Raw genomic sequence first — 23,842 nt, 5'->3', positions numbered from 1 at the left:
TAGTCATATTTGACACTTAGATTGTTGTGGTTGTTCAGGAATTTACATATCTGTTTAACAAACATATGTTAACCATTTATGACCTGCACTAGGTATTGTAGTGTAATGTTGCACATAGAAGCAGACATGTAACATTTACTCATGGACCTTACAATTCATTGGGGGACCAATAGATATTGATCCAAACATTAAAATAAATAAATGCAAAAGTGGAATTGTAATAATTGTTCCAAAAGAGGGAAATGTGATCTTAAAAGAAATATACTAGGGGAAATAGATGCAGACAAGAAAGACTTAACTGCTGATAACTGGAGGCTGAGGGTAGGGACGCGAAGGAGATGTGATATGGAGGAACATGTTTGGTACAGTGACGACAGTGAGCAGATATTTGAGGCCAACGTGACTGGAGGACAAAGAAAGAGGTGAGGTAAGGGTGGAGCTGTAGGCATGAGTCAGACCCTACAGGCCCAAGAACAAACGTATTTTAAGGACTGCATGATATAATCAGATTGCTTAAAAAAAATTAAAAATTAAAAATCATTCTTACTGGACCAAGGAGAGGAAGATAGGGGAGTCGATGTCAGAAAATAAGTTAGAGTGCTATTACAGCAGTAAAAGCACGATGCAGGCCTAAATTTCTGGTCTTGGAATTCAGTCTTACAACATTCAATTCAGCATTTTCTGAGCATCCTAGCAGGTAGGAAATAGTGCTACCTACACTTGGCAAAAGCATATCAAGAGAGGGTTCCTACAAGTAAGCAGTTCCAACACTGTAGACTGTATATTCACAGATAAATATAGTATGAATCTTAGTGCAATTCATTGTAAGAAGATACAGACATGCATAGGTGCAGAGAAATATGCAGAAAAGAGAATTACAAGAATAAAACTACATAAAATTACAACACCCTACTGCGAACTATGTTACAAATTTTGATGTAATTCTTTACACTCTTTTGAACTGATGTGTTGTTAGCTTGATTTTTGTTTTATTTTTAGTTTTTGGAGACAGAGTCTCACTTTGTCACCCAAACTGAAGTGCAGTGGAAGGATCTCGGCTCACTGCATCCTCGACCTCCTGGGCTCAAGCAATATTCCTGCCTCAGCACCTCCAAGTAGCTGAGACTACAGGCATGCACCACCACACATGGCTATTTTTTGTACAGACCGGGTTTCACCATATTGCCCAGGCTGGTCTCAAACTCCTTGAGCTCAAAAGACTTTTGCCATTTTGCCCAGGCTGGTCTTGAGCTCCTTGAGCTCAAGCGATCCTCCTGCCTTGGCCTCCCAAAGTGTTAGGATTACAGGTGTAAGCCACCACGCCCAGCCTTTTGTCAGTTTTAAATTAGTTTTAGTTGTCCAGCAATTGGATAGAATCATTCTCTCAAAACCAAGATAAATAAAAGGAAGGGAATATGGAGAAAAGTATTGATGTGCAAACACACACCATACTACAAATCAGTGGGCACCTTCATTCTCAGCTGTACTGTGATCTTTGGCAGATGTCTATCTGCACAGTAAAGTGGAGCATGATTTCTACTGGACTATCGTCAAGTCCTATGGTCCTAACCAATCTTCCCACTTGATGATAACCATGGACTTACTGGTCTCTACAATTAAGCATCCCTTCTTTCCAATGAATGTATTCTATTAGGAACTGTCATATCCTCTTGAAGATGGAAGACACTTTAGAAGTCACCTAGATTTGCTCTACAGCACGGATGTCCAGTCTTTTAGCTTCCCTTGCCCACACTGCAAGAAGAATTGTCTTGGGCCACACATAAAATACACTAACACTAATGATAGCTGATGACCTAAAAAAATTGCAAAAATATTTCCTAATATATTAAGAAAGGGTACGAATTTGTGTTAGGCCAAATTCAACGCCCCGCGGGCCTCAGGTTGAACAAACTTGCTCCACAGGCATGTGTAGTGGTCAGCTTGTCTTGAGTTCAAAACCTCATTGTCATCCTGAGTCCCCTACTCTGGATGTTCTGTGCCTGGAAATGTCAGAATTCTCAATATTCAGTTTTGGCACCCACAACTAGCAGACTTCTGCCAATGAGATCTGATCACCACAAAATGATACCATTGCTAAATAAGGCTATATATACACACACACACACACACATATATAGTGTTATATATATATATATATACCCTTTATATATGCCTATATATGTATATACATATAAAATATATATATTTAAAATTTTTAATTTTTATGTATTTAGGGATTAGAAGTGAAGATTTTTTACATGCATTTATCTTGCAGTGGTGAAGTCTGGAATTTTGGTGTACATTACCCAAATAGTGAACATTGTACTCATCAGGTAGTTTTTCAACCCTTACTCCCTGCCAACTCTCCCACCTTTGGTAGTTTCCAATGTCTATTATTCCACCATGTTATATCCATGTGTACCCATTGTTTAGCTCCCATTTATAAATGACAACATGAGGTATTTGGCTTTCTAAAGCTACTTATATTAAAGAGAAAGTAACTCCACTAATGTATTGTTTTTTAACATATTTAAAATGTTGAATCTAGTATCCTTTTAAAATCACTCAGTCATGTAAACTACATCCCACTAGGCTTTTTCCTAGCCTAAAACTCTGTAAAAAAAGTTTTTAAAAAACCAAATCGCATAAATTATATTTGTATCTGTTAAATATCACTTTCTTAAGTTTGATCCATTGTTTAGTGGCTACTACCACAGGTTTAAAGCCTAAATTCCATTTAATTCAATAATATTTTTAATGAGTACTAATTGCTGAAACTGTAAGCCATATGAAGGGTAGTGACTTTGCTTTCTACAGATTTACCCTAAGCACAAAGAATAATACATGATAGTAAGTATGTGCTCAATAAATATTTGTTAAATGGGTTAATAAATTATAGGCAAGGAAATATGTAGACTTGCTGGATTGCCATCAACAAGCCCAACATTTTGAATAAAAAATAAATAGTCAAATATCATAGAATGAATTAAATATATAGCAATATAAAATATGCTAGGAAAATTTGTATGGGAAAGGGATTATTTCTGCCCAGGATCCTCAGAGAAATTCCAACATAACAGATGACATTTGAAATGTGACTTGAGGGATGAGTAAGTCTTTACCAAAAACACCATCATCTATATGGTCTCTTATGAACAATCATCATTTCTAATTGGCCATAAAAGAGTCATTTAAATTTTCATTGTCTACCATAGTTGCCACTAGCTACATGTGGCTATTGAGCACTTGGAATGTGGCTATTCTTCATTGAGATATACTCTAAGTGTAAAATAAACATACGATGTTCAAGACTTGTTTCTTTTTTAAAAAAGTGAAATATTGTCTCAATAATCTTCATGGATTACATATTAAAATGATAATAGTTTGGTACAGTGTGTTTGAAATATATTATTAGCATTTATTTCAATAGTTTCTTTTTACTTTTTCTAATAAAGTTACATGAAAATTTGAAATTACATATGTGTTTCACACTGATGGTTCACAATAACTTTATTTTGGACAACTGATCTAAACAAAAGACTCAAACACCAGAATAATCTAATTGCATATGGTCTTAGAGGTATTCTCATATTTATTGTCCAATGACATATTGAAGAATAGGACAGCTATAATCAGTTTCAATGATTAGTGTACCTATAAGGTATACCTGAAAAATAATCTAATCAAAATAAAAATTCTGCCAGCACAATCTGTATACTATTTCAATAATTTATTTTAAACAATCATCCACATTGACATGCAAGTATAACTTAGCCTTCCAATAACTTTGTATTTTGTAATTCTTCACCATGTATCGATCCTGTTGATTTACATGAAGTTTATTAAAAATCTGTCAGTTTTTTCTACTGGGCACTAATTATGCTTTAGTAATTTTTTTTCTTTTTTGTTTAATTTCAAAAATTGTTTAATTCTGTTTTTTAAATTTATTTTTAATTTTTTGAGACATTTTAATTTTTTAAATTAAATTTATTTATTTATTTTAATTTTTCTCACTCTGTCACCCAGGCTGGAGTGATCATGGCTCACTGCAGCCTCAAACTCCTGGGCTCAAGCAATCCTCCTGCCTCAGCTTCCCGGGCAGCCGGGACTTTGGGTGCACGCCACCATGCCTAGCTAATTGTTTTATGTTTTGTAGAGAAAGAGGTCTCGCTTATTGCTCAGGCTGGTCTCAAACTCTGGCTTCAAGTGATCCTCTGGCCTCGTCCTCCCAAACTGCTGGGATTACAGTCATGAGCCTCTGCTCCCAGCTTCTTTTCCTTTTAATATTGAACTGAGTTTGAATGTTGTTGGCTTCAGATGGATCACAAATAACCATGATGAAGAAACATGGTATCCTCACTCTTTTCAGGGTCAACTTGAAACTCTCTCCACTGCCTCCAGACACACTATTCCATCAGAGCTCAAACCGGGAGGACATTAAGTGGACATGGTTTCCTGAAATTTTCCAACCAACATTTATCTTCATATACCCTCAATATTATTAACTTTTATTTTACGTAAAAGTAGCCTACTCCACATTGCCACTTTCTTATATCCTGATTGCTCTCAAACCAGAGCAATCTGAGTTTTCCCTGTATTTCCCAGGGACCAAGGCTACCAATGACTGACATTTTGCTAAATCCAATGAGCACTTTGTGACCCTTTTTTTACATGGCATGTGTGTCCTATTTGACACAGAACCTCATGGGAAGTTGTGTGGGCCAGCTCTCTTGAACTTACCCAATAGTAAACAATGCAGCTGCTTGCAGCCAGTTTAAAAGAAAAAAAAATTTTATTTTCTTATTTCAAACTATATATATATTTTTTTGTAGCCACTCTCTTCTGAGAAGTACTTACAGTAAATATTCCTCAAGTTCCATACTTGGCTTCTTGGCTTTTCACCCCACATTCTTCCCAGGCAAGCCCAGTGAAACCCCGGGTTCAACTGCCTCTTGTATGGCAAGAGCTGATGTCTCTGACATCTAAATCTCTCATTTATCTCTTTGGATAACCAGACCGTATTTTAAAATGACTACTCCTATTTTTGATAATACAAATACATATACTCGTCAGAATATAATAAATGTTCAAAACGGTAATTATTATCATTGTTATGATTTGTTATGACCACTTCCTTTACTGATAACAACGTTCTGTCCAATGGCTCTCATTCATACACCATTCAAAATCTGTAAGTTTAATCTCATTAACGTTCCTCTGATTTGTTTCCTATCTTGTGTTCTTTTCTCAAGTAAGAGAATACCCAAACCAGAAACTCCAAGTCACCTTTGACTCCAGCTTCTTCATTTCCTCTTTGCTTCAACTCTCCATCACCGCATGCTCCACTCAATCAATTCTTCTTACTCACTGTAACCCATGGAATACGTCTCAAGTCCCGTCCCTCAGTCCATGGCTCCTGCCTATTTAAGGACCTCATCTGCGTTGAATCCCTGTTATTCCATTTCCTGGATGTATGGAGGTAGGTGAGATCTTTTACTTCTTGCCTCAGTTTCCTGCTCTCCAAAATGAAAATCATAGTCTTTACCTCTTTGAAACCACTTCATAGTAACTTTATGAAGATTAGGTGAGTGTCTAATTGTAAAGGGCTTAAGTAGTGTGACCCACATAGGCAATATCTGTTTTTATTCAATAATAGGTCCTACATTGTGGAATTTCTACAATAAATTCATACGATTCAGTTCCAAACTTTTTGGGTCTTGCTAAAATTTGAGTCGTGTAACTCATACACAGATAAAATGTAAACTTTACCATGCTCTCACTTGTGATTTTGATGACCTCCTGTAATGTAGTTAATTTATCTGTTATCTACTCTATTCTAACTGATGGTAGAATAATGAATTATAGAGGATACTGGACCTATTCTTGAAGGGATTAAAATATGTGGATAAGGTTGCAAAATTCACTGTAGAGTACAATAAATAATATTTATGGATTAAAAATATTGTCTCTGTATGTGCCTATGACAGGCCCCAATAATATACTGGTTAAGAAGACAGACAGACTTGAAGATCACTACATTGAAAAGCTTTTATATTTGAGCAAAACAAACAAACTTATATAGTTACAAGTTGTGATAAGCACTACAAAAGAAATAAATACTATGATGGAGAAGAATGGTGCTTAGGACACTCCTCCTGGGGAGATAACACTGAAGCTGAGGCATTAAAGATAATCTAAACTTGACAGGTGAAGGAATGCAGCAAGAATGTTTCAGGAGGAGGGTAGCACACTTGAAAATAATGGGAAGAAACGCACTGTGGGTCCTCCTACTGGGTGAGAGGAGGATCCGACAGCCTGATACCTTAGAGAGGTAAGCAGGTGGCCGAACATGCTTGCTTTGTGGACCATGATAAACATTTGGAATTCATGCAAGTGCATCTGATGCTTTTGAAATGTTTCAAGCAGAGACGTAAAATAATTTATGTCTTAAAAAGGAAAGTGATAGGAAAAATGCAGGAGTACCAGCACCATCTGGTTGTGATCAGAAAAGGATGTCATCAGAAGTGGCATTTAAGCAAAGATCTGAAGGATGAGTGGAAATCAACCTGTCATTTTGTCTGGATTTATGTGCTACGGAATCTGAGGCTCATGCAGATCCCCAGTAACACAAGGCTAAAATTTTATCTTGCGCTTAGGGACCCACTCTACCACTTTTACTTTTGCAAAGGATAACTAAAGATTCATAATTGATATGATCCAAGTGAGTGATTGAGATATCAATTGTAACATTTAACTGAATTTTAAACTGATAAATAAAATATCTCTGACATCTCTTCTGCAATATTTTGTCTATCTACCTTTAGTCATACATTCTAATTTGTTTTCTTTTTTTTTTTTTGAGACGGAGTCTCTCGCTCAGTTGCCCAGGCTGGAGTGCAGTGGCGCGATCTCGGCTCACTGCAAGCTCCGCCTCCCGGGTTCACGCCATTCTCCTGCCTCAGCCTCCGAAGTAGCTGGGACTACAGGCGCCCGCCACCACGCCCAGCTAATTTTTTGCATTTTTAGTAGAGACGGGGTTTCACCGTGTTAGCCAGGATGGTCTCGATCTCCTGACCTCGTGATCCGCCCGCCTCAGCCTCCCAAAGTGCTGGGATTACAGGCATGAGCCACCGCGCCCGGCCCTAATTTGTTTTCTTAAGCCATTAGGTAGTTCCATGGCTATTAACCTGAAAACATCATTTAAATTCTTTTAATTTGTGACACATCCATTTTCCTGAAGAGTTAAAGAGATAGACCAAATCTCAGAAAAAAATGTCCTAAAAATATAGAGTCTTGGGAAACAGAAAAAACAGGGTCTAATGGAGATACTCCTATGGGTAACAAAAATAAGTCAAATCAATTCTTTTCTACAATTGAGTACATTCAAATCATTCATGCTTCATTCATCATGCACGTATGGAATGTTCTGTATGTGTCAGATCAGCATCTGATTAGCTGATATAAATAATGATAAAATAATGCTCAGTCCTTGCTTCTAAAAGCCGTGTACTGGAAGAGATGGACAAGGAGATAAACCAATGAAACAGACAAGTCAGCCATGTCAGATGCTCAAAGACTACTAGATACAAGCTGTTGTGGGGTCCTTAGGAACAGCACCCAACCTGGACTCAGAAGCCAAAGAAGTGAGCCTTGAATAAAAAAAAAAAAAAAAAAAAAAAAAAAAGTGACCCACTTGTAGATTCTGGGAAGAGGTATTCCAGGCCGAAAGACAAAGCAGAATGAGTCTTAGAAAAAGCAACTGATGCCATTTGACTAAAGTATACCAAGTAAGTAAAGAAAAATAAGGTTGAACTGGGTGAGAGCTGTCTGGTCCTGGAGAGTCTGTTATTTTAGTCCATAGACAATGGGGTTTCATGAAAATACAATTTTAAGCTGGGGTGTGTCAAAAATCCCATTTACGTTTTAAAAGCTTACTCTGCAATACTGATGGATTGGTTCTGATAGAGAATGGTAGAGTTGCCACAATTCAAGAGGAAAGGAAAGGACCCTGGACAAATATCAGGAGCAACAATAACAGACAGAAACAAATTGATCCAAGGCCCAACAAACTAAAGTTAACAGTATGTGTGGACTAACTGACCCTGGAGGATGCAAGTGAGAAGAGAGAGGCCTGACTGATTCCACTCAGAAAAACATATAAATGGGGTTCAATAAGAAAAAGAGGCAGACATGTAGGAAAATTGCTCAGGATTGATGTTTTTATGGAGATTTCAACTCTCCAATAGAACAAGGAAGCTACACTGGTCGACCTGCTGTGATAGATCATATATGCTTAAAGGGGCCAATTCTTTCCAGGTCTCAAGAAAAGGAAAAGTTTAACTAAAAGGGATCTTTTCCCAAAACAGGTATTGCAAAATTCATTTCCTTTAAATGTGTGAGAGAGAATGATTTCACCTCAGTCTCAGTTAATATAGAAAAAAAAAATTCCTGGGTACAATGAATGGTTTATGCACAAAGACAATTTGTATATTAGATTTTGGTTGTACTGGAATATAACCGCAAATTTAACATACACCCTTCTAAATGTGTTTTCTAAAGACTGGAAGGAATTGGAAGATACTCAGAGTTAACTGGATAAATAATAAAGCCACTATGTGAAACACAGCAAAGATACTCTGCACCTAATTTGGCAGTGCCCAGGCTGTAATATCCACAGACCTATTGGCATTTCCTAGAAATGGAGGGTTCTTTCACATGGGGAAACACATATACAAAAATACCTTATAAAGAACATTTAGGAGGCAGGCTTCCCTGTGTTTGGGTCCTGACTCTGACACTCGTTCGCCCTATAACTTTTTGTGTATTTCCTCTAAGTTGTAGTCTTCTTATATAAAATGTGGGCATAGTAATACTTGCCTAGGAAATTTGTTATGAGCATTAAATTAGATAATGCTTGTAAAGCACTTAGGCTGATGTTTAGCACATAGTACAAGCTTATGAAATGCAATTCATTTTTTATTATACTCATGCTTGTTTGAGAGAGGAACACATCTGCTACCATAAATTAGCCAACTGTAGTCTGCACATTATTATCTCTAGGGCTGCTATGCCAATTATGTTCTATCATTATAGATTATGATGGGGATCAATTTTTTTTACATAGAGCTACCACTTTTTTTTTCTATGCAATTTAATGTATTTTTTCCTTCAGTAATGCTCACTATCACTTGCAAAAACAAGAAAGTATTTTTCTGTTGGAAAAAAGTCATGAATAGCCACAGTTACTGGTGACCAAATATAGTTTAGTACTTGGGAGATCAGGGAAGAAAAGTGAAAAGATGCATGACAGCTAACTGTCAAGCTGACCATCATAGACATACTGGAAGAGACTGAATCCCATGCAGTGAACAGCAAGTTTCTACAAACACCTTATTAAACCTGAGTTTATGAAGTTGGGCTGGTCTAACTAATTCCAATTGTTTCAGAAGAGCAAAGAACTGGAAGGAATGCTACAGGACTTCAATTACTGCGACCTCGAAGTCCAAGTACAGAAATACCCAAAACTTAATATAGTAAATTCAGTGGCAGCTTTATTGTGCAAGAAACAGGTTTTATTTTTGTGTGTGCGGAGGAACAGAAAAAATTTAGCTGTAATATTTTCAGAATAGGAGTACAATATTTAATATTGAAACCATATTTTTAAACAAAACAGCTGAAATTCTTCCCCTTTATTAAAAAAATCTACTGAATAATCTAATGTCTTAGTCATTCATAGATTTTTTTTTCCTTTAAAGTATTTTTAGCCTGGTAGAAGAATAACTGTGTATGTCTGTAAGTGTGAATTTAACTATGATTAAAAATGCATAATTAAATTAGTATTGATGTTACTCATGGGTTGTAATTTCTATTCAAAATTTAGAATACCAGAATATCTTGCCCTATATTGATGGACTTTTTCTGCATGAAAAATAATTGAGGCATCTAATTGATTATTTTATGATGAAATGTGAGTATAGCAATAACATATCTCATTCAAACTGTACTCACTGTAAATAAAGGAATCCCATGTTCTAAGTTTTGGATTTTTTTTTTTTTCATTTAGAGAATTCAGGTGCAAATAAATTAGAGAGAGAGGTGAGAGCAAGAATGAGAAATTAGAAAGCAGTTCATCCATAAAGTTAGAAGAATACAGATAGAGATGAAGACTGACAAATACAACTTCAGGTAACATGAATTATTTCAGCAATATATAGGAGTAAACATTTTTATATTTTCAAGATGTATTTCTTGTGCAGTTTAATAAAAATCAGTGATTGAGAATAAGGAGACCTAGAATCTTATCCCATCATATCCTCTAACTGTACTCCTACAAATCCTCAAACCTACCCTATACCTCAAGTTCTCCCTCTGTAAGGTTTAGGTTAGCATGGATACCTGGGATGCCTTCCAGCATTAAACTTCTGGTAACGTCAGTGCATCCCCATCTGTCATGTTACAAGTAGCTTTAATTTGTCACATCACTGGAACACAGACTTAACACGTAGTCAAGTGCTTTTATTTTTTAAGAGTCTAAAGTCCAGGTACTCTATAGTTTCATTCTTAACTGAACTTGATTTTCAAGTTGTTATTCCCATCTCCACCTCCTCCTCACCTTGCTATTTCCTAGTAATATTTGTTCAGAAGTCTTAAAAGGTTTGAGTTACAAATCCTGGTACCTAATGCCTAGAAATGAGATTCACACCACTTTCTGAGGTGTCATAAAGAATGAATTGTGTACTAGAACTCCATTATCATGCCAGGCTGCAGGCCTCACTTGCACCCCCTGTGAATACTTAATCTCATTGACTTCAGCACTTACTGTGTGAAAATCCAGAGTCTACAATACTGGCAACAAAACTAAAGATGTCTAAAAATTCCTGATTATCTGCTTTTAAAAACTTGGGAAATAAGACACAAAGAGACCACATTTCTGAGCTAAAATGCTAGCATTTGATGATGCTGATTATTGTGTGGTCACTATAGAAATGGGAGCTGCAAGAAGAAGTCCCTTGTTCCAAACTGTATTTCAGTACAATAGACTTTGTTTTACTTAAGGTTTTGGAGACTTGAAGTAACTCTTAAAAAATGAATAAAATATAGGGCACAAAAAAATTGACCCTTAGAAGTAGAAGAGGGATTCCAAATTTGGTGTCTACTTAAGCAATATGTTCAAATTTAGCAGAAAGAGTAGCCATACTTAAATTCTGACAAAATCCCTCAAACCTTTATGCACAGACACACACACAAACACACACGCACATACTGTATATGTATACTTGTATATATCTAATAATGAAATCTAATACATCTCTATTTCAGTGGCTTTCAGTAATAATTAGCTGATAATTTTTAATTAATTAGAATCATCAAGCAACCTAAATCGCAAAAAAAACCCCAAATTCAAAGGTGAAAGTATTTACTAAAGTGAAGCAAGCTTCATCAGACAGCCTTAAAATAATCAAAAATCAATTCATTATTGAGGATCATTAAAATTGGGGGAATACAATCTTATTCCTTTAAGGCATAATCTAAGTTGTTTATGACAAACTGACCAAACTTAAAAAGTCTTCCACACATCATCTACTTGTCCTCTCATTATTCTTTCTGATTCTGTGCCTTCAAGCTAAAGATATTCTAAACATGGATGGAATTTTAAAATCTTCTAATGTAGGCTATTCTGCTACTATAAAATAAATATGCAATTTACATCTTTTTTATTAAGTTTTAGATTCCAAAATTTAAATCTTTTGACTTCCCTGGGCCACACTGAAAGAAGAATACTTGTCTTAGAACACATATAAAATAGACTAACAATAGCTGATGAGCAAAAAAAAAAAAAAAAAAAAAAAAAAGGCACACACAAACAGAAAACATTTCATAATGTTTTAAGAATGTTTAAGAATTTGTGTTGGGCCGCATTCAAAGCCATCTTGGGCTGCATGCGGCTCGCAGGCCACAGGTTGGACAAGTTTGTTTTAGAAGCTTCTAGACTAATAAAAAGTTGTTTGCAATTTTTTCAAAATTTAATCCCTTAGATTCTAATTAGATTTAGCAGGTAATTACTTTCCATTTCTAAAGAAATTCTGAAAGTTTCTGCAACTGTGTCAAGTTCTATGCAAAATACAGTTTATTTTCTTTTAGATTTACTTGTTTAGCTTGAGTTACTTAAGACAATAACCTCCATTTTCATGACAGCATTTATAATGTATTAGTAAATGGGTCTTAGCTGATAATTTGCCATCAGTAACACTTAAAATTTATTGAACGTTCACCATATGGTAAGGTATATTGAATGTTTACTCTGTTCTTTATATGAATTGTTTGATTTAATTCTCACAACAATCTTATGAATCTAGTTTGGTTATTTTTCACTTTTAGGTTAATTAACCAGCTACTGAAGGATTAACATTAACCTTGGGAAGAAGGAGTGCATGTTGGAGGCAGAAGTAAAAGCTCAGTTTACCTAAATCCACAAATCTAGTTTTTAAACATTATACAATGGTGACTATCATTGTAAATGCTGTTATATAAAAATATCATAAGTGGATTCACTAATTCTATTAAAACCCAAGAAAACACAGAGTGTAGTTTCAGGTAACATATTAAGTGCTTGTTGTCCGTGTTACAGGCAGTTACATTGAGAAGAAAAATGTTGCTTTGGAATGAACCCATTACCCAATGTCTACATTAGACGTCTCCCAATTTTTAAAAGGATGCTGCAAAATCTGAGTTCCTGCAAGCCTGAGTTATAAATTGAATTTAACCGAGTAACCAAGTAATCATAGAAATGCACAATTAAATGTGCTAGTATTTAATACTTTAAAAGTATAACATTTGCATTGCTGAAATTGTAATCATTTCAAATTTGCAAATTATTTAAGAAAGCCATCTTAAATATTTTCTTTAAAAAGTAGAATATAAAGCCATAATTTCTAAAATAAGCATATTATCAAAACAATATAGAAAATGTATTGTCCAGTCTAGTGTATCTCCTCTGTCGAGTGCTCTAAAGCAAAGAACGGGGATAAGATAGATTATTTTTAATCTTAAAAAACATTAATTTAAAGCATAAGCCATTTATCTTCACTGTTGTTTTGAAAATGAAATTGATAGAACTTTTGTCTGAGTTATACTTTAAATATACCACTGGAAAGTGTGGCCAACAATTGTATTACTTAGTGAGCAAAACACCATCCAGGCCAGGAGCGACGGCTCACTCCTGTAATCCTAGCACTTTGGGAGGCCAATGCGGGTGGATCACCTGAGGTCAGGAGTTCAAGATCAGCCTGCCCAACATGGTGAAACCCCGTCTCTACTAAAAATACAAAAGTTAGCTGGGTGTGGTGGTGCACCCCTGTAATCCCAGCTACTCAGGAGGCCGAGGTGGGAGAACTGCTTAAACCTGAGGGGCAGAGGCTGCAGTGATCCGAGATCCTGCTACTGCACTCCAGCTTGGGCAACAGAGTGAGACCCCATCTCAAAGAAAAACAAAACAAAACAAACACCATCTAGTAGAATGTCTGCATATGTTTACCAAATGGAGAAGAAAACAGGCAAGTCGTGACACATGGTTATTGTGACAGCTCTTTCAGAGCAAGCCCTGGAAACAGTACCTACCCAATAATGTCAAGACACAGGCGAGTATTGCTATCAGGGCTCCTGTACTGAGGCCAGCAGGTAAGACATAGGCCTCTGCATTGCAGGTCTGGGCTACACCGTCGGCATCACAGTCACACACGCGGATGGTGAGGGTGTTGGTGCTGCTAAGTGAAGGAGATCCACTGTCCACAATGAAAATTGGCAGATAGTAAACCGATTGTTCCTGTCTCCGGAAGCCGTTTCTCCTGGTCAATATTGAGGCTGTATTGTCTAGGATAACGAAAGCAAATGTGTAACACAAGATTTCTGATGGAATCAGTCTTCCCAAACTTTATTTAAGTCACTCTATTTCCTTTGATGCCTTAATTAGGGAAATCTCTGGAGTTGCAGATTTATTTCAACCATTTTCTTTGAGTTCTCTGGGACAGGGGGACATTTCCAGTTTAATACATTATAAGATACTTATGTTATTCTACACAGTATAACAAAATAAATAGTTATAAAGTAAAACAAAATACAAAAATGTTTATGCATCACTTATTACATTAATTGCAACTTTATAAAAACTACACCTTTTTACTTATCTTAGATTTTACACCATAAACTTATAGAAAGGATGGTACATATTAACAGCTTAAATATTTTGCAGCATCATCATATAGTACAGATAAAATTTTCAATCTATCCTTTTTTTGACAGGTTTCAAGACCAATATTTAAAAAGGGTAAAATCAGCTATTTTAACTTTACTTAAATTGAATATACAGGGGTATTCAGAATAATTTTATTGTAAAATTTTAAAAATTCTATATTCGTATTTATAGCTACTCTATGTGTATAAACATTTTGTCAGTGATAAAACAGGCCACTTATGTTCAATTTGTATTCAATATTTGATTTCATCTAAGCAATTATAGTAATTATAAACTTTAAAAAAGTGATCAATAAGTCTTTATAACATGTGTGATTTATATATAAAAAAATATGTTTTGTCTCTGTTAGCAGTTTTCCAAATAACTTGTCTTAATTCAATAGAGAGATTTTTAAAATTAATAGCTATTAATAAAAATATAAAGGAAAAGAAGAAAAATCAGGATCAGAGTTTCATGCAGTGTGCTTTTATATATTTTTCTCTCTTCCAAATTGTCAAAAAGATTTATTCAATGATAGCATGAAAAAATTAATGGTACTCTAGTGAAACAGCAAGATGAAATCTGTCTCAAACAGCACAAAACAGCAAGCTCATATTAGACTGCAGAAAATGTATTACATGCAATTATAGAAGAGACAGTAATAAAATGATTTGATTTTCAGATTCCATCTGGTAGATTTTTATGTAAACAAATCTTTTATTTTAAAATGTATGAATTCGAGAAGGTATTCAATAAAAAATTAAGCTAGAGTTGTTGAAGGATATGGTTTTCAGTAAGTTCCTGTACATTTCACAATAGCATGCAGGCTTATGCCTTTGCCTCCTACCAATTCAGATGTCAGATGCATTTATGACTTGATACAAAAAGTTTTAGAAAGTTGATTTGTAATCTAACATGACTGATATCAAAATGACACACACACACACACACATTTGAGGAACACAAGCTGAAATGCCTAAAAAGTGAGAATATGACTCTATATTCAGAAAAGCGATCCTATGGAAGACTTCTTAAGAACTGACTTTCTCTGTATTCATTTGTTTTCCTTCAAGGTACAGTCAAGGGAGCTCTGGGCTTAAAGTAGATAATTTTTCAATTGTGTGACAATGTGGATGTCCTATAGATGCAGACATTTTAGTGCACGTGCTGTACAGCAATCATGGTGGTATTGGATGATGACACATGGGGGATATATTCACATTCTCCTTGTGAAGGTCATAAATTCCCTTCTCTGCATTTGTACCAGACGAATCTAAATGCTGAGAATTATTCTTCTTAACTATGTCTAAGTCAGTGAGTCTGGAGTTACCCATGTAGAGAATGCTCTACCTTTTATATTACTAAAGGGACACAATAGTATTCTCATTGAGTAGGAAATAAGATCAGGAAAAATTATTATTTTCCGATTGAATTGTTGAGGCCTAGGTTGCACTAAATAAGGTGATGGCTTCAGGCAAAAGTTCTTGTCCACCTTTTGGTAGTAAGTGTGTTTTAAACAAGCCAGTACTGACTAGCAAATCCACTTCTGTATTTTTCCCTAAAACCAGATTTACATAAACAATATAAATTTTTAAAAATAGGTATTTTCCATGTTGTTGGGGGTACTATTCACCCTCTACGTCAGTTTCAAATGCTCTCCTTCCTCTAAAATAAATATCTTGAATAAAAACTCGTACAAATATATAATTCAAAATTAGACAATGATAGCAGGTTCTCATGCTTTAAGTTCTCATAATTGTCAATATATAACATTATGCAAAACTAAAATCTACTTATCGGTATTTGTGTTTTTTTACTGTAATGATATTTAGGAAACCGCTAAGACTGTTTACCTTTGAAGCAGAGAAATACAATCTGACATGAGAGGGAGTCATTTTGTTATTTTTAATATTTCTTAGCTCATAAATATGTCATTATTATTTGCATGAATTACATTTGCATTTATGTAAAAATAAAAGAGTAAGGGGTGTTATTATTGAAAACATTAAGTCAAAGCTGATTTAGATTAAAATGTGTAATGTCCAGTTCTTATGTCTCAGGTTGCATCTATGAGCATAGTACTTATTAGGGTATTTAGTTGACCATCAACTTATTATATTATTTGGATAATTAACTTGGTACACAAGTAAAAAAATGAGTGCCTATAAGAAAACAATAAGAAAAATCTAACTTTCCCTCCTATTTGGCTTTAGGCCTAAAATAAGTTAAATAGCACCTTTTCCTTCATGACAGTAAATCCATAGATAAAAATTACTTGAGGTGCTCATTGCCCTTTAATTAATGTCTTTGCTTTAAAAAAAAAATCCCTAATCAGTATTCCTGAGGGAGAAAAATACTTGCTTAGAGTACCTGGACCTGCTGCCTCTATCAGTAACAATATTAATACATTACCTTTGTTATCTTTCAATGAAAAGTTGTGGTTATTTGTTGCATCCGTTGTTAAGCTGAAGTAAAACTGATGTCCATTGGATGGCTCATCTTTATCCACAGCACTGATTTTCTGGATAACCTAGGAAAAGAGAAAGTAAAAGTTGAAAGCACACTGGTGTGCTATGCTTAGTCTTCTGTGTCAGGACAAAGCAGTTTTACACTTTATAATAAATACCATCTCCCTGAATGAGCTAGGGAGAAAGGATCAAATGTATTATTATGAACCCAATCTAAAAAAGGGCTCGGAAAAACAAATCATGTCCTTTTCTTAGTTCACGTTTGAATTCACTTTTGTGAACTTCAGAAATAAGCTGCTCCAATTGATTAGACATCCCGGGAAACATCACAAGACACTGAACAATAGATGAACAAACCAACCTGAGATTGAACTGCACTTAATTCTTAGAATTGTAAGACACTTAAACCTGGTTGTGTAAGGTGGAAACAGCCCAATCAGCGTACTATGCTATCTTTCTCCTAAAGGAGTTTAAGTTCTTAGCCATTTAACAGAGCTTTTACAACGTTTACCTTTTCTTCCTGAGGAATTTTCATCACCCCAATTAAGCTGGAATTTGAAGGTTCCTTTAATATTAGTTCATGCTACACATCAAAGTGTTAGTTTTGCTGAAACAAGCTGATTATGTTTTATCTTAAAGCTGGAAGAATTTCAAAGGCAACTGCTGCTGGATATTTTTTAAGAAACCACAAATTAGAAGCAAAGTGTTCTGAAGACTCTTACCTGCCCTGGCTGGGCATTTTCACAGACGGTGGTCTCATAGTCCATGGCAAATTCAGGGGCGTTATCATTGATGTCAAGAATAGTGATGGCCACATAGCCTCTTCCTACTTGAGATGGATTCTCTAATAAATAAGACAGTGTCTTATCATTTACGCTTTGCCCCTCTAAAGCACAATTCTAATAATAAAATGACTAAGCTGAGAATGAAATCTAGAATCATAATGCTGTATTACTTAAAAGGACCTATAGATAATTGAAAATATGATCCAAATACACACTCACATACATTCATATGTATGTATATATGTATATATGTGTGTATATATATACACATATACATGTGTATACATATATGTGTATGTATACATACATATGTATACCCAAATATATACATATACATGATTATATGTGTATTTGGATATACATGTATATATATAAATGTATATTTATAGTCTATATGTGTACTTGTAGTTTTTTAGTCCCTGATGAGAAAATTGTTGAAAGAAGAATAAATGGTAAACCATGAATTTCAATATTCTTTGATGTTAGAACTCATATTTGCATGACTATACATTTGTATTATCAACACATGTATTATAAATGCATACATATTAAAATACACAATATATCATATACATATATACATGCAAATATGCATTCAATTTTCAATAGTTTTTATTACTTATTATTTTATTTTATTTTTTATGAGGGACTAAACTTAGTTAATATCAGAATATTCAAATCCAGATGTCTTGGTTATAGATCAATGTACTCATTATTATAAGCTATTTCACTAACTCCATAACAGCATTAACATGATATATGAATTGTGATCAGAAAACAAGAAATCCTGTGAGGGCAATATAGGGCCATTGTTTTTTAGTCCTTGGTTTTCATAAATTTTGTAATTATTAGCATACAAAGACAGTGAAGATAAGTATATTTCACAACTTAGAAATTTGGTATTCTCAAGTTTTCGTTCAATTCATATAAGGAACTATTTTAATTAAGTTGAATTTACAACCTCATGACAATCGATTCTCCACTCACTGTCCTCCATCTTAATTTAGTTTTAAGCCTCACAACTTACGGCTCTCCATTGCAAGTACTGTGATATTGTGAACAGCATTTGTCTCTCGATCCAAAGACTTGGCAGTTGTGATGACCCCACTGTTGGCATCAATATTGAAGTATCTCTCCAAGTCTGTGTTTCTGTCAATTGAGTACCTAATTGAACATTGAAGAAAAGAAAAGCCTTCAACATGCATGTTTGATTATAATTTGCTAAAACTATTTCATTATTTATGTAGCTCATCACTAAATCCTACTGACTCTCTGATCTGTCATACTAATCACATAAATGCATGCCTTGTTTAAAACTCTACCCACATATTAGATGGTTTATAACCTGTGTCTCACTAATATATTTGCTTTTCTGTCAGACAGTACTAAATGAACACCACAGTGATCTTCACAATGGCTTTGAATATGCCATTAGAACTACAAGTTCATTATTACTACTATTATTATTTATTTATTTTTGATACAGGGTCTTGCTGTCACCCAGGCTGGGGTGGAGTGGATCACTGTAACCTCGAACTCCTGGGCTTAAGGGATTCTCACACCTCAGCCTCCTGAGTAGCTAGGACTAGAGGCATGCAACACCATATTTGGCCATTTTATTATTATTATTATTATTATTATTTGTAGATGCAGGGTCTTGCTATGTTCCTCAGGCTGGTCCTGAATTCCTGGGCTCAAGTGACCCTTCTGTCTCAGACTCCTAATATGCTAGGATTATAGACGTGAGCCACCGTCCCTGGCTAAATTCATTATTATTATTATGACTCCTGTAAACCATTTACAATATATTTGGTAACCCTGCTCACGATTATGGACCCTTCTAAAATGAAACATGTAAACATCTTGCCCATTTGTATATACTTAGTAACATCTTTTGTTCTGACAGCACCAACCTGTTATTAACCCTCTTTCTTTTCTTTTTTTTTTTAAACAAATCTTACTCAGTGGTCTTGACAAGGATTCTAAAGACATGTTTCAAAGTAGAACCCCTGAGATTGCATGGCTATTTTTGCATGTAAAAGTCTTTTCTCGAAGTATCTGTAATCCAAATATTTTTTCAGCAGTGAAAAATTACTGCTCCACTTGTATTTTTGTCCATGTTATTATTTGTTTTATACACAAAATTCACCCTCCCCTCATGATGATCATCTTCAGGTTCCTCTCACAGTCTTTCTGGTTGGGTGAGATGGCTCTCATTTAAAAACAAACAATTAAACAAACAAATGAACAAAAGAACAAACAGAAAAAAAAAGCATACACCCATTTTAGACATGTGATTAGTAACTGCTTCAACTACACTCATGATCCATTAAACATAATGGTCTTTCATGTTCTTCACCTTCTTGATTCCTGATTTGCTCCTTTACTCCAGTTGTCATGGATTCTTATGAACATACCCTTGACTTGTCAGCTCTAATATATGCATCACTGTTGGAAACTCTACTTCAAGCATCTTACTCTCTGTTCACCACGTCCTACTCCAGCAATTCTCCATCCTGACAGGGATCTACAATTTATTGACACTAGTAACATTTTCTTAAAATCAGTTATTTATGTACTATGAGCCCTCATTATTACTACTCCTGTGTATATGCATATTACATCGTAATATATCAAACTTAGTGACATGAAACAATAATAATAATATATCTTATTTTGTTTGAGTCAGGAATTTGAAAGTGTGTTTGTAGGGCAGTTTTAGCTCTTAATCTCACAGGAGGTTGTAGTCAATGTTGGCTGGGTCAACTGTGATTTGATGATTTGACTGGGATTGGAGGATCCAGTTTCGAAGTGTCTTATTCACATTGATGGCATGTGCATGGGATGGATGGTGAGCTGGTGCTTCCAAATAGACTCCTCTTCACAGCACTGCCTGAGTGTCCTCATGGCAGGAGAGTCAGCTTCCCCCATGTTTTTCAATTTATCTGACAGTGTTTTTTCTTCTTTAATTTCTTAATATGATGAATTATATTGATGAACTTTTGAATATTAAAATAATCTTATGCTTCTGGGATAAACCCTACTTTATCATGGTGAATTATTCTTTTATATATTGCTTGATTGAGTTATCTAAATGTTCTGTGGAAAATACTTGCATGAAAGTCTTGATCAAAGTTTTCCTTTCTTGTACTACGTCTACCTGGTTTTGGTAGTAAGAATAAGGCTGTGTAAAAATGTTGGGATGCATTCCCTCTTCTTGTATTTCCTGAACAATACTGTGTAGAATTGGTAATTCTTCTTTAAGTCTTTGGTAAAAATTTGTCACTGAAGTGATCTGGGCTCAAATATTTCCATTTTCAGAAAGTTTTTAACTAAAATTATAATTTATTTAATAGTTATGGGATTATTTAGGCTATCTATTTCATGTTGAGTTTTGAGAGTTAACACTTTTTGAATAATTGATCCATTTATTCCAAATTGTCCAATTTCATTGAAATTATAAACTTTATGTCAGTAGACGTGTTTATAGTATTTTCTTTTTCTGTTTTTTATGTTTGCAGGGTCTGTAACATCTCCTCTTTTGTTCTTAATATTTATCATTTTTTCTGTTTTTTTTTTTCCTTTTTCAGTGTTGGTAGAGATTTATCAATATTTAGGTCTGTTCAAAAAAAACAAGCATTTAATTTTATTGATTTCTGTATAATTTGTTTTGAAATGCATTGTCTTTTGCTCTTACATTTATTGTTTTATTTTTTTCACCTTGCTTTGGATTTATTCCACTAATGTTTTTCTAATTATTACTCCAGGACAGGGGACAGTAGAGGGAAAATAATGGTAAACTCATCACAGGTTTGGAGATACTTTGTAGTACTCTTCTTCACTAAACTACCTGCTAATATTTACTTTTCAGAGTTTTGATGGCTCCACTCTATCCAGGTTTCATAGCTGCATTTACTGTGTGATACGGGGTGGAATATGTTTACTTAGAACAGGATTATGTGTGTACCTATGTATACATATGTATATATACATGTACATACATACTACATCTATATGTATGCAACCAATATACATATATAAAATACACTTCTATATAATATTCAATGGCAATATGATAGCTGATATTAATGTTTGATAAGAGGATTGTAACTTAATGAGATTATAACCCATACATTGATGCATCAATTGAGCCAATATTAAAGCCTGAATTGTTCTTTGTCAAATCTCTAAGTTAATAACTGAGATAATGTTTGAATATTCATGAAAAAATAAATGTCTAGATTCTTAAAGGCAAAAAGGCCTTGAACTTGACAGACATCAGTCTAAATGAATTCATGAAATTCCCCACAGGGCTAAAGTCAATAACTAAAACACCTGCCTCTATTATCAATAGTCTCAAAGATCCTAGCATTAGAATAAAAAACATTTTAAAGTGGAGAATTTATTTAATATGCTAAATGTCTCCAACCACTATTTGCCTCACAGAAAACCACAAATAATTTAGGGATCTAGTTATAACCTAGGCCTTCTCTATCTGTTTTGAAAAAACGTGGGCCACAAAAGTTTCTATCATTCAAATATTTATCATTTCTGAATTATAAATTCTGCAGCTTCCCCTATAGATATATTTATTTATTTATTTAGACAAAATCTACTCTGTAGCCCAGGCTGGAGTACAGTGGTGCAACCATGAGCTCACTACAGCCTCAACCTCTCAGGCTCAAGTGATCCTCCCATCTCAGCCTCCCAAGGAGCAAGGTCTACACACATGGGCCATGTGCCAAGCTAATTTTTGTATTTTTTTTTAGAGACACGGTCTCACTATGCCTCCAGGGCTGGTCCCTAACTCCTAGGCTCAAGCAATTCTCCTGCCTCAGCCTCTCAAAGTATTAGGATTACAGGCTTGAACCACACACCACGTCTGGCCCCCCTTCTAAATTGTGTGTATTTGTTAATAACTATAATTCCCACTTAGATCTCACTAAATAGCATATATATAATATATATATATGGTAATTTATGATGTTATAATTTCCTTATGTCTTCCATTTATTCATTTATGCATTTGGCAATTATTCTTGAGCACCTGCAAGTGACATACTATTTCAGGAAATACATTACATAAACAATTTTTTTAAACTTGCAACTGAAATAATAAATATTGAGGAAGAAACTAAGAAGTTGTTATGAAGGAGGTCAGGGTATGTTTGCAGAAAGGTATTGACTTGAGAAGACATGGGATGCTTTGGCAAACACGAGGTTTAGACTGACAATCCAGAACAGTCCTGGTGGTTATTACATTTCTTAATGACAAGGACTTGGGATCACCTAGCATTAAAGGGGTTTCCTATTTCTACCAGTCCCTCTGGACATGCAAAAATCTTACGTTGTTGTATAAAGCATTAGCTAATGTATAAAGTTGCTTGAGAAAAAAAAATCCTTAGGTAAGAAAAATAAAGAAAATACAGATACTTTTTAGAATGAGAAGTGTAAAATATCTCTGCCTTAGTAATGTGGGAGGGCTCATTGAGTCAAGAGAAGAAAGGCCCTAAAAGAAGTCGGGAAGGACACACTATTTGATGTTGTGGATTGACTGGCCCAGGGACTTGAGAAATGCAGTTGCCTGAGTTCATTGAAGGCTGAACTAGAAGTGTGAGGATACGTGATTTCCTAATCATGAACCACCACCAACTACAGTGCAACTTCTGACGCCATGAGTGGTATGTGGACTTAGAACAATCTCTCTAGCTTCTGCAAAATACAGCCTAAAATACTTGGCCACCTTTAGTGTATGTTGGAGTGAACAATCAGAGAGATCACTTCCACATTTTTGAGCAACAGCAGTTAAGCCTCTGCCCCATCCACTTACTATGCTGACAGCTCTGTATCTCAATATCCAGTCTCAAACTAGTTCCTGAGATTTGTGTACACTGCTTTATAGATGCCTGTACCATCACTAACACAATCTCGATACATCTATGAGCAAATTTATCAACCTTTTCCCCAAATTACCCCACCTTCTGAACTTTTCTCTTTGCAGGATGTAATATTTAAAATGTAGTTTACCTTCTTTCCTTAATTCTCAAACAAATATGAAAAGTCATATAGTGGCAGAAACTTCCATTTGCATACCTAATAATTATATTTCTCTTACGTCCTGTTAAAAGAACTGTGCTTTTGTTAGAGTCAGCCATACGTCCAGCTGAAAAACTATATTTGCTAGCCTCCCTTGTAGATGTGGTGTCTTTTTATTTAAGTTTTGGGAAATGAAGTACAAAATACATTTTTAGCCTACAGCCTAATTGAAAAACTCCTTAAAGCATGAGTGATAGTTGTTAATTTATCTGGTATTTGATTTCTGCCCTTCCCCTTTCTCTCACCTGAGGCATAAACATAAT

At 34.9% G+C, this 23,842-nt stretch overlaps 1 protein-coding gene across 3 annotated transcripts in view; it reads right to left on the bottom strand.

The window, feature by feature from the left end:
• Positions 1-23,842, bottom strand: part of CDH7 (cadherin 7) — a 131,697-nt gene that overhangs the window by 8,185 nt on the left and 99,670 nt on the right. For all 3 annotated transcript variants that reach the window (XM_025365415.1, XM_025365414.1, XM_025365413.1), the window contains exons 8-11: positions 18,511-18,647; positions 17,421-17,542; positions 16,643-16,760; positions 13,618-13,869 (exon numbers count right to left, since the gene is read on the bottom strand). In XM_025365415.1, coding sequence (XP_025221200.1) covers positions 13,618-13,869; positions 16,643-16,760; positions 17,421-17,542; positions 18,511-18,647 — 629 coding nt within the window. The remainder of the gene's footprint in view (positions 1-13,617; positions 13,870-16,642; positions 16,761-17,420; positions 17,543-18,510; positions 18,648-23,842) is intronic.

This window comes from Theropithecus gelada, chromosome 18 (assembly GCF_003255815.1).
Source record: "Theropithecus gelada isolate Dixy chromosome 18, Tgel_1.0, whole genome shotgun sequence".
Lineage (NCBI taxonomy): Eukaryota > Metazoa > Chordata > Mammalia > Primates > Cercopithecidae > Theropithecus > Theropithecus gelada.
This window is presented reverse-complemented; position numbering and strand designations above follow the sequence as displayed.